General features: G+C 36.4%; 1 protein-coding gene across 2 annotated transcripts in view; it reads left to right on the top strand.

The window, feature by feature from the left end:
* LOC100160481 (laminin subunit gamma-1) overlaps positions 1-12,793 on the top strand; it is a 57,357-nt gene that overhangs the window by 27,252 nt on the left and 17,312 nt on the right. Inside the window, exon 1 of one of the 2 annotated variants that reach the window (XM_003246078.4) lies at positions 2,198-2,600. The exons of the other annotated variant lie outside the window; for it this stretch is intronic. Within the exon in view, the coding sequence (XP_003246126.1) occupies positions 2,504-2,600 (97 nt within the window). The 5' untranslated portion in view covers positions 2,198-2,503. Of the gene's footprint in view, positions 1-2,197; positions 2,601-12,793 lie in introns of those variants that run through there. 2 annotated transcript variants of the gene reach the window in all.

Genomic DNA, 12,793 nt, shown 5'->3' with positions numbered 1-12,793 from the left:
ATTGAAATGCGTACCTCGTGCAACATTTTTTTTCCACATTTTATTTTGTCTCCAAAACGTAAAAATGCTACTGAAACGCAATACACGGTTAACATATATAATAACGAGCGTTACGTACAATCGAATGTCTAAAGATTTATTTTTAAATGCATTGTGCCCTTCAGTGCGCGGAGACTCCAGTGCTCGGCGCATTCCCTATTTGGAGAAACAGCTTGTCAGAGAAGTGCTGTCGATAAGCGTTTCGGTATTGAAAAAGAAAGAAAATAATAATATGTACCTACGGGTAGAGGACGTAGGTACGTACTGCGCGCGGTGCTTTCTCGATTATTCATATACCGGGGTTACCTGCTGCAGCGTGTGCATGCATCGACCATTATTGTAAATCGGGTTTTAATTAGTGACGACGACGGCTATCATGCGTGATGGGTATTTTTTAAATTTTTTTTCCATTCCCGAAACCCGATTCGACAAACGGAACATGTGTAACTCGCGTTTTTCTTGTCTTAAGTTTTTTGCAAGTGCATACCTTCAGATATATCATCATTGCAGTTGTATAGTATAATAATAATACAATATGCGAGTCTTCGCGGCGGCAGTTCGTTTATCACCATCATCACACGAACGGTTTTTCCTTGACGGATCGCGAGAAAACGCTCCTCTGCGGCAGGTCATATAAACCTATCCATTTGACATCGTAATAACTGCAGTTGTGTCGGGTGATTTGGATTTTTGGACACGACCTGCAACGACCGCTCGGATCTGCGAACCAAATACGTTGCAGTGATTAATCATGACTCTCTATATAATAATATATTATATTGTATAAAAGCGATGGCGGGGTACACGAGCAAGTCATAATAATAATAATAATAATAATAATAACGCGACTCCCGGTATTGAATATCAATAAAATATTTTGACAGTTATACCTGTCGTGTAAGTGTTAATGTAATACCAGTAGGACTGCGAAGCGTATAATATATTATTATTATTATTATAATGTTATATCGAAAGACGCGTGGGCGCATTAAACATAACAATTTATCGATACCTACGACTAAATACAGCGTGTTTCCGCCTAATCATTTTTTTGAACATACTGTTTATATTATTATAGGCAGGTTATACCCCCGTCAAACGCATTTCAATCAGTCATATTTTGTTTACGTCGAATATTGCAGTTTTACGGTCTTATATAGTATATTGTGTTTTAAATCACTGTTTTACGTTTCGTCCGGTTTCGCCGATTCCTTGAGCCGCGTTCGAGCATTGCCGCAAAAACGTTTAAATAATTTGAGATTTAACAGTAAGTATATAATAGTAAAACTATAAAATCACAACTTTTCCCGCCAACGAAAGAATAATTTTCTAAGTGATATTGCACATACGTAATTTTTAAAATTCTATAAAGTACGAGTATTAATGCGTGTAATATTGTTGTAGGTTATAATATATTGTATATTATACCTGGTGAAACTGTGCACATGTTGGTACACGGACACACGGTACAACGATGATTTATTTATTTTCTGTTTGTACAGTAATAATATTGTGTCAAAGGTCATACGTGTTGTATTGTAACTATCTATAAATGCTGCTGCAATATACATTAATATAATATAGACAACAACATGCAGTTATACTCGAGGAAAGGCTATATCATAACAATATAATAATTACCTTCAGCGCTTATAATACTCGCCATCGTCATCATTCCTCCGATCCTGCCTGTTATCCAATCGTTCGAAATTGAAATAATCGTATAATATCCGTGTTTTTATAATATCTACATTAATAGTTTTTTTAGGCGTTTTTTTTGCATGCGTTTGAGGTAAAAAAATTTGCATCGTATCATGTTTATTCCGCTGAAGCCATCTGCGATGACGCGATACCACATGGTAATATTAATAATTTCCGCAAAGTAGGTACACCACTCCAACTGCACATCGCAATGCGCCGAGGCGGTCCGCGGCCAAACTGTACATTGTACAATAATCCGAAGGGTCGTCAAGTGCGCTGGTTCGGTTTTTTTTGAAAGTATCCCCCGGTGCAGGTATGTTTACACACACAGAGACACGGACACTCACACACACACACACACACCTGTACACCACCACCGACACACACTACCTGGTGCCGACACATAGATAACCAGTCTTCGCGTCCACGGGCTAGCGTCAGCTCGTGTCTCGGTGCACTATCGCTCGTCGCATACCGGATCCGCGGTCGTAGCTGCGCGTGTCTATTACAAGTTTTTTTATTATTTTTTATTTTTTATTATTTTCGTTACCGATCGTCGAATATTGTTCATACGCCGTGTCCGGCGTGACGTTATAATAATATTGCACCACAGTAAAACGCCTACATAATATTTTAGTACCCACCGATTTCGTTGAAAATAAATACGAATATTGTACACGCGCTCCGAATCGATATCTGACGTTCCCGCCGGATCTGTAACGCTCTCGATCGACGATGTAATCAAATCGGACGATGCGTCATAATGGAACTGATTGCATTTTGCCTGTGGATTTTCGCACTGGTTCCTCGTGGTCAGCCCACCGAGTGGGACGAATTCACACCTTGGTTCACCGGTTCTGGTAAATTACTATTATTATTATTATTATTACTATGGGTAGCGTTTACATTTACTATTCATTTTTTTTGTTTTTGTAAATTTTCGGTATATCAATATTAACCTACATACATATTATATTATAAAGTATTTTAAAATTCGAGTTGAAAAAAACTGGGGTACAGTTTGCTTTTGTACAATTTTTATTCCAGACGATAATTATTATAATCAAGTGTTAACATTGTACACGTTCAATCATTGAAGTTACCTATTTAATTTGAATGAATTTCTTGTAGATGATAACTATCAATCAATATTAGTCTAAAAATAATGCCTACTAGACGTTCAAAAAAAAATATGATGCGTACAAATTGTTTTTTTTTAAATATTATACCAACCGAGACACAACAACAAAATATTGTTAAAACGACGATTGAGTTATTTTAAAAGGTTAGGTGTGAAAAAAATGTTATCGTGATTCTTTTTTTTTCAACCGGCCATTAAACGCGATGATTTTGTAACAAAACAAATTGCCCGACTCCTCGACGAGCGCAGTGCGCGTCCGAAATGGAATTGGACGCGATGATTTGTTACCCTGCGGTTAAAGCATACCTATATATGTAGGTATACACACACACACACACACACACACACACACACCTTGTACAGTGAAGTGTGTGGTATGCGCGCAATAGTGACTGTAATGACTGGAACGTCGTCCCTCGGCCACTTTGGCCATAATAATATCGAATTCTTAGCTACCATAGGCGAGTGTAATTGTAGTTGGATTGTCACAGCGGCTAAGTGCGTATAAACGGTGACTTTCTGATATTCTCCCGTGCTGGCCGCGGCTAATTAGTCCTTCAGGATGGGAAAAAGGATTATTTCACATGCGATGCGTCTGACGGAGTGACACGCTCGTTGTTCTCGAGAAGCCGCCCCCGTCACTGTATATAGGTATACTTAATACTATATTATATGTATAAGGCAGGTACGTAATCCGTGTTATGGTCCTGCATAAATTATATAATGACCCGTTCGTGAGGTGTGCCTTTTTACAACCGTCGAAAACAGAGCCGCCGCAACAGCACTCGAGCTCATCTCATATTCTATATAATATTATTGTAATGTATTATTTGTCCGTTTATTAGACGATACACTTTTCGTGAGCGTAAGAAGATTGATGCGTTTTTCACTTGAATGGTATCGTAATTAAAAAATAATATATATATACACACGCGAGAGAGCATGAGACGAAGGCGACGGCATATATACGTACCTATGTGTATGACGTATTACAAATTATCCATAATCAGTAATGTCATCGCGGCGGCGGCTGCGATTAGCCTGAACATTTTGTGCTCATACCTTCACTGACTATGATAATATATAATATAATATGCAGCCCGTCAATATAATACGGTCGATTTTAACAATTACCCGGGTGTTGCAGGACGAAACTGATTTTGACAAGCAGACGCGTCCGTCGTCCAGATCGATGATTTATCGTGGTATTCGTCGTCCCGAAATATCGTATGATCGCGCATCGTGGACGAGTCAAAATCCCTTTATTTTTTTTTTTTAAACCATCGTACCTACTTAGCACCCGAATCTCATTACACACTGCACTCGTATATATAGTTATATACTGGTGCGTGTTATATATCGCGTATATATAATAGAATGAAATACGCGGTAACGACACACATTATAATAATATTATTATATTATAATACATTGTGCCTATATACATACTATCATATAAGTACTGCCGCAGCAGCGAAGAATTCGTGCGCATGCAGCCGCCTCGTGGAGGGGGTCATTATTAATGTCGAAGTATTATTGTGCGCTCCGCCACCCGATCGTAAATCAATTGTTTATATGGGTGCGTTATAGGTGTACATATATACGTATATAATGTATATTATAGGTACTTACATCCGAGGAGGGTATTTTTTCGTAAAGACCTGACCGGTTCTTATCTCGCAGGACACGGCGTATTTATTATTATAATATTATTAATAAGGAAGGGGAGCGCGACGATAATTAGACATCTGTGTATTCACGATAATGAATGTTCGCCTCGGGTATGGAAAGACCAAAATTATGTAAATTTCATTGTGGCTCCTCCGTTGTACCATCATTTTCCCTAAAAATGCCGGCGTGTATAGTCGTACTCAGCGGGTAGTGGCGCCATACATACGTGCATAGTACCTACGTATAAAAAAAAATCCCCCAAAAACAACATTACTATAAAGAAATCGCAGTTAAACCGACTACGACTCCCACGCGCGATGCACACTATTTAACGACCGGCCCACCACCCACATTTTCCTATTGTTACTTTTAGTATCGATTGCACCTGCGGCAAAAAACTATCGTTTTCGGCACCGCTTCGGTCTACTTAAAACGAAAACAATAATTCGGACATTTTTCAAAAGCGTAAAATTATTGCGCGGAGGAGTCGTCGGTCGCTAGTATAGGTTTATTATTTTATTATATATTATAGTCACGTCTCGTATTGTATACCGATGTCAAGAGACATAAATAATATCGTTATTATATATATATTATATACAGCTGTCAGCGCGTTCGATAAAAATCACATATTTTGGACATAGGTACCAGCTATCTATGTTACACCATATTATATTCTACAATATATGTATATAGTGGGTATAAGTGTATAACGTATATATACACGACTTGTTGCTGCAGGGAAATCTCTACCGAACCGGCATCCATGAGTTTTGGGCAAGTTGCATTAGGTACTGTTGGAATTTACATAAAGGTGCATCTGTTTGACATCTCTCAGATGATGACTTACTTGTTTTTTAAACGTTTTAGCCAACGTGACCTGCACGTGTATTTGAACTGTCAGCAGGTTCGAGTGCGTGCAGAGCCGCATACGTATAGGTACCTATATACTATATACTATATAGGTACCTCTACATAAATAATATTAATGTACAGCATAATATAATATTTCGTAATAATAATATCGTATTTGTAGTGTTTTCGAGTAGATTACGGAGACTTTAACGCGCGCGTGATGGACATCAACACAATAATTTGTGACCGGTACAATAGATTTTTTTCGTGGCACTCGTCTAAACGTTTCTTCCCTGGGCGTAACGTTTAAAACAATCGATCGTTAATTATACTGTTACGCGTTCGGTTTTCCTTTCTCCCTCACTAAATACTATTATACCTACTGTAATATTATATCATTATGCTGCACATTATATCCATATACATTATTATACATTATTATATTTAATATGTATATTGTATATTGTGCACCATTAAGAGTTTAATGTATAACAATATATATATAAACGTGGTACTGTCAATGACAGTTGTTGTTGGTAGCAGAAAAGAAAACCTATACGGCAATTAATGTTGACCTTATGAGGTCATAACAATTATAAGTGTCTTTTGTTGTTACCGACTAATGGCAGATAAATACGTCAAAATACCGGGTAACTTATTTTGATCGAGATTCACAGCAGAGTCTTAATTGGTTAAAAAGTATTTACAAAAGTAAATAATTATACGATTCATGTGTATTATGTATAATAATATGATATAATATAATATCAGAATAAAAAAAAAAAATGTCGATACTTACTTTATTGCAGGTAGCCATGAATAATACAACAAGGGGATGGCTGGCTACTTGTCTAAATCATTTTAAGAGTTTATTATAGAGATAGGTAGGTACATGATAGGTACGCGTATTATGCGATATGTATATTGTATATCATGTTCGAGATAATATCTTTTCGTGCTCTAATTTTATGAGAATTCCGTATATAGTGTATAACTAACATGCGCATATTACATGGTAGAAACGACAAGACTTTCACGTTTTTTTTTTCGTCGATATTTTCAATAACACGCTGTAGTCCCGAGCGGTCGACTTCATGAGGTCGTGATTACTCGTAATTAAATATTATAATAACGATGATAAAAAATTATAACGATTGTACCACAATTTGTACTGAAGAAAGGTTATATATATACAACAAAAATATTTCAATGACAGATTGACATTGGAATATTATGTATTATTATAACAATATATTTTTTCCGATTTTTCCCATATTATTTTTATCCCAACGATTCGATAAAATAATACGAAATAGTGATCGAACTTTTTATTTAACTTCTCTACGGAGTTTTAATCAGTTATCAGTTATTATTCATTGTAATAATTGAATTATTTGGTATTAAATTATATTTACTGTTTTAATTGAATGGAGTGAAAAAATAATATACCATTGTCATTGAGTTAATTATCGTCGGACGCAATTTGCGATTTCTTGATTTGTTGATTCGCATTTAGTCATTCGATATACCTAATTTATCTATTAATTAGGAACTTATTTTTAATTTGTTAAATTGTGAATTTAAAAAGTATATCTGCAGGGTACTATGTATTATGTGTACCTACTTAAATTTTTCAATTTCGTCGTATAGATAGTAGATACCTTACCTATAGTTTTTAAGATATTATACAATGCTATCAACAGTAACTGTTATGAAAACCAATAGGCATTTTAAAAGAAAGATATAAAATAATGTTTTTTTATTTTGTAATCAAATTAGGAATTGCGTAGTTTATGGTTACTATTTAGTATTTTATGATCGTTGTTTCATATTATATATATTATATAAAAAAAAACCTGAAATGCCTTTTAAGACACGGAGAATAATGTTTATGTGCCTACTCGACTTGTGCAAACGACAAGAATTTGCAATAGAAGATCCGCGTCAAATTGACGCAGAAACACAATGTTTATAGAAATAATAATAATATTGTAGCAGAGGAATAATATTAGTATTGCAATAAAAAGGATGATGACGAACATTGCTGAACGAGTTTTTAAAACGAATTGGGACCCTGCAGAGGTATCCATACGCGTATTTTAATTTTAATTTATTCATGTAATATCGACGCAGGCGTGAACCATATATTCTAAGAGTGGTGGGCAGGGGTGTTGTATTTGTAAAATAGAGCTTAATAGCTTATAATAGACTGTTGTGGAGTTTAACAAATTACATCGTATAGAAATGTAGTATATGTACAAGTAAGTACAATAGGTTCAATTATCGTGGCGCGAATTTTGGCGCGCGTGAAAGTGCTGGGGGATTGGAGGCACAGCTCGGTGGAGGTCGACGTACAGTTTCGTCGCAGAATTATAATAATAATAATAAAATGTAGGACGATTCGTACCGATACGTAATAATAATATTATGATAATATGCGCGATGGGCCGCGGCGGCGTGGCGTTTATCGCGATGGTCCAGTTGTCACGCACCGACGATCCCGGCGGAGGTCCGTTCCCGCGAAGGTACGTTATTCGTATACAGCGTGACTCACCGAGCACGATCGGTGAACGAACGAGGGCCGTTAATATCATTCTTCCGTTTGTTCAAATACTGATTTTGGAATTTTCCTGTATAGGCACAGGTGGTTGCAGTGGCTAGCGAACCATTCGTGTTTTCCAGTTTTGTTTAGATTTTTCATATCGTTTAAGCACGTAATAATAACGATATAGTGTCCTGCAGTGGCGATACAAACTTCTGTTTTTCAAACGACAACCCGCAATATCGTATTGTTACCGTAGAGCAGACGATTTTCCCGAAAAGTTCGATGTATCTAAATCAAAATCCTAACCAGTAGTTTCTGAGTTGTTGAAATTTATGTAATTTAAACAACAATATTATATTCCTCAAAAAATGGGTTTACAAAACTATAATAACATATAAACATAATATCTATGTATTATGCAATATTGGTTCGAGTGTTTAATTATTCACGTACAATTTGTACAGTGTAACAAATGTTTATTTATTAATACGGAATTACTAAAATCCATAACGATTCATTGTCGTGGACCTATTATTCTTATACCTATAGAACGCAAAGTTAAATTAATTAATACTACTCGTTCGAATTTCGAAGTACCTACATCAACGTTTTCTAAAACGTCATCTGATGGAAAATTTACAGGAAAAGAAGACGGTTTTCGTTCGAAAATAATAAGTTGATATCGGCACAGGACTCTCTTTAAATGGTATAATTTATTATGATATAGCTGAAGTATTTGAAGATAGGTCTTAAAGTACCTATACCTATAGGTCATACAAAATATATAACTTAATCGACAGTAATAAACCCCTCCTGATTAAAAAACATCAGGATTTTGATTAAATCACAACACACTGGGAGTGAGCGTGCTTGGTGGATCGCCCTGTATACACATTATACACGTGTTATATATGTTTACTTGTATGCGATTTCGTACACGTCGCCATGTCTCTAATAATAATAATAATAATAATAATATCGGTTAAGGTTCTTTCGATGTCGTGCGCGGCGGTGGCGTCGATCCTACACAATATAATAATAATAATATCTCCTCCTCCGCATCACAGTTTTCGCCGCCGCGGCAATGATGATCGCAAAACGATACTAGCGGGACACACGCGTACACGATTATTGTATCTCGGACAAGGCATGATATTGGGGAGGGGTCTGTAGGTATCCGCCCGTAAATCACCGTGGCATACATTATGTGGGCGGCACATGCCCGAAATTTAAGGGCGGTGTCATAAATTTACCCCAGACGATTTCACGTGATCGCTTCTTTATAATATGATAATAATAATGTATATAATATTATATATAGGCAGTATTGTAACTTACCGTTTTATTTCTCGAAAAAAGAAAATGAATTACTCGGGCCCGTATAAATTATAATACAATCGAAATATGTAGTAGGTACCTATCGCTTATAGGTTCTTATGATAAATTGTATCATAGACCGAAAACTGATAATATCATAACTCACGTTTTCCGCAGATCGACCGGGTAAATAAATGTGTATTAAAAATAAATAAGTACATCAAAATACTAGAACAGCCGTCTGATAACTGGACTGCGATTATATTACGAAAAGCGTCCCACCGATACGTCAAATAAAAAATTGCAACCATTTGTAATCTATAAGACGTCATATTTTATGTCATTAAATTGAAATTTTGTCACAGATTATATACTATCGATTAAAAAACGCGTATATTGACGCGTCACACGGTCCACGGAGACACTTAGGGTGCAGATATGGAACGTTTGGCACCTACTTTATAATACCATCGATTGTTTTTTTTTTTTTAATCTTTTATCACAATTATTCATTTATGTTATTTTAATACCGTCAACGCCACCGACTCCCGCGCAGTTAATAATATTATAACTCACTTAAAACTGGTCCGCGGACGAGATAGGTGCCACGCTGTCGCCGCCGCTACAGCCGTCGTCGTCGCTGTCGTGTACGTTCTATGTGCCTTTTTTTCCTTTCCACTTTCCAGTACTTATATATACATAACATTATATGAGACAACGTCGCCTCACGTTATCCATTAGACGCGTTTTTCTCACGATCCGCAACCGCAGCTGTGTTTTTGTTTTTACATTTTTTTTTGTCTCCTATATACGCGCACACTCATTTCTCCTATGAGTTATATCAGAATTATGTAAATCTAACGGAATGCTTAAAATTTTAAGACTGAACTCCGCTGCTGTGTAAAATATACAGTCACGCGCTACGTCGTACTGCTGCTGTTACTCTGTTTCGTCGTAGATAATAATATTATTATCGTCGCTCGAGAACCGCAGTCTCTATTTTCCCGACTTTTCAGGAGGAACAAAAGAACGACACTGTTTCGTTGCTATAAATCACGAAAGTCACTATCGCTCTGAACAGTTATATTATTATTAACTCTAAAACGTGTACCTACTTAAACTCGCTGAAAGTCATTTAAACTTAAAAAGATTTTTCACAAAAAATCCACGAGAATATAGTGCAAAAATAAAACATTAGACAGGCCATGAAGTCTCTGAGATTATAGTACCTAGTTATAGTTTAGGCCATGATTTTTCACAAAAATACATTTTTCGAAAAGATTCGTGAGATTGGCCTTGATAGTGTAGTATTTGAATTTCAAACGGGCCAAGATGTCAAACGACCTTAGACAGGCCGTGATGACATTTTGATTTTCCACAGTTGACATATTAATATATTATTAATTTGTCGTTGTAACCTCAAAACGACTGACGCACGGACTCGCGCTGTCCCGAAGACACAAATCCATTGATATAAATATGTATATGGTATTATGAGTTGGCCATGATGGTTCTTAACCTTAAGTGACGTTATTTTTTTAGCCAGTTCTCACACGCGGAGGTTGTCCTTTGCGATTCCTCGTGGTTCGTCAAATCTACATACATACCTATTTATAAGAAACCGCGTTACGACGATGAAGACTACGTCTGCTTCGCCCGGTCTCATTTCACGAATCGCTGATGCCACCACCGTGGTCTCGGACCACCCAAAATGTTAATATTGTACAGTAATTACCGTTTTTTCTTCTTCTTCATTCGAATCTGGTGGTGTTAATTGAACTCGACGAATATCCGATCCACCGCCACCGACGTCCTGCAAGGGGGGGGGGGAAGAAACGCGGTGGTCTCCACAAACATATAATATTAATATTATACAACAATGTGCCGTTGTATACGACGATGATGATAATAATAATAATATATCACTCGAGTTTTATTGTACATCAAAACGTGATGCAGGACGTACCGACGACGGTGCAGCTCATCAGTGGCCGCCCATATTTTATATTGTAATGTGTGAAATATTTGAATAACGGTCCATTCGTATATTATAACATATTATAACATTATATTATGTTTTCGTGTGCGCCGAGTAGGTACATAAATATAAACGTATACACACACAATTTTATCCTCGGCAGACAGCTCGCATGGCCGCGTATCGTGTTATTACATATTATGTATATTTGTATATACCTACGTACAGGTGCCTCGCTTCAACCCTATGGCTGCAAACGATGTCCGGTTCGCTTGCCGGAGAAATTCCGCAAAGCCAAGAATTTATAGAGGTACGTGCGATGGAGACGTCTGGAGCGTTGTGCACTAGACACTCTCTGACCGCGCACGGTAGATAATAAATCCTTACTGTAGGGACGAGATTTAAAAGCCCTAAATACTATAAAAAAAAGAAAAAATGCTCTAATATATTTCCTTTTTACCGAAATAATGACCTTCACAAAAACAAAAAAAAATCGTATTACAAAAATCGTTTTAACAAAAGTTTAAATATTTTAAGGAGGTGTTTTACTGAATCACTGAATAGTATAATTGCGTGATGAGGGCAAGAAGTGGGCTATTACTCAGTAGCGGGCCCAAGTCTGAAATTTCGACATTCCCTACGCACATACTATTTTTTGTCGCACCCTTGCCGCCTCCGAAAACGCTTCTATATCCATATTATAGTTATCCGTATAAGTTCTTGCTGTTCTCAGTTCCTAGATTCACCAAATTGTTTTATAATATTATAGAACACCTGGTAGTATTATTGACAAAACGTATCTTTTCGCACAATGTTCGCGTATTAATATGGTTTGAACAGTAACCACTGGACAGAAAGAGGTAATTTTCCAAAGCGTCAACTGGCATTAAAAATTAGACTTTCTGTACAGGGAAGGGCGTGACAAAAATAATTAGGTAATAAGGCTACAGTTTTTATGCTTATTTATTGCGATGCTTATGGGGAGCGCACTAATTACAGAGTTAACGGTTTCACTAGTTCCCCTGCACATATTAGGATGTACAGACGTACAATACATAATACACACAATAATAATAATAATTCTTTAAATTAGTGTTTTATTTTATGGGTCAAGTTTAAACTTAGAAATGCATGATATTAAAGAGTTTTCGTCGATGATTCGGTTGAAAATTTAACGTTCTAACAACCGTCGTATAGGCCTCGATCTGCAATTCTTCAGCGCTTGCACGCGGTTACTATTAATATATTATATCGTTTGTCACGTATAGGTCTACCTATATAGATATAATAATGCGTTTCGTTTGTTCGCGAATGAAATTTATACGACCTAATGGGACGGATCGTGTTATAAAATATAGTAATATTACTATCATAAACGCTGAAACGCATAATAATTTATTAATATTATATGATATTGCAATATCACCGCAACGAGACGTTTTAGCGATTTTATCACAACAGCACTCTGTATACGAACTTTGTACAAATCTGCTATAAATTTTCTGGAAACATACCTCAGACGTTATTAATAATTGCACTGCTCGCG

The sequence above is a fragment of the Acyrthosiphon pisum genome, chromosome A1, assembly GCF_005508785.2.
Source record: "Acyrthosiphon pisum isolate AL4f chromosome A1, pea_aphid_22Mar2018_4r6ur, whole genome shotgun sequence".
NCBI lineage: Eukaryota > Metazoa > Arthropoda > Insecta > Hemiptera > Aphididae > Acyrthosiphon > Acyrthosiphon pisum.
Note: the sequence above shows the minus strand (reverse complement) of the source record. Positions and strands in the feature narration are given on the sequence as shown.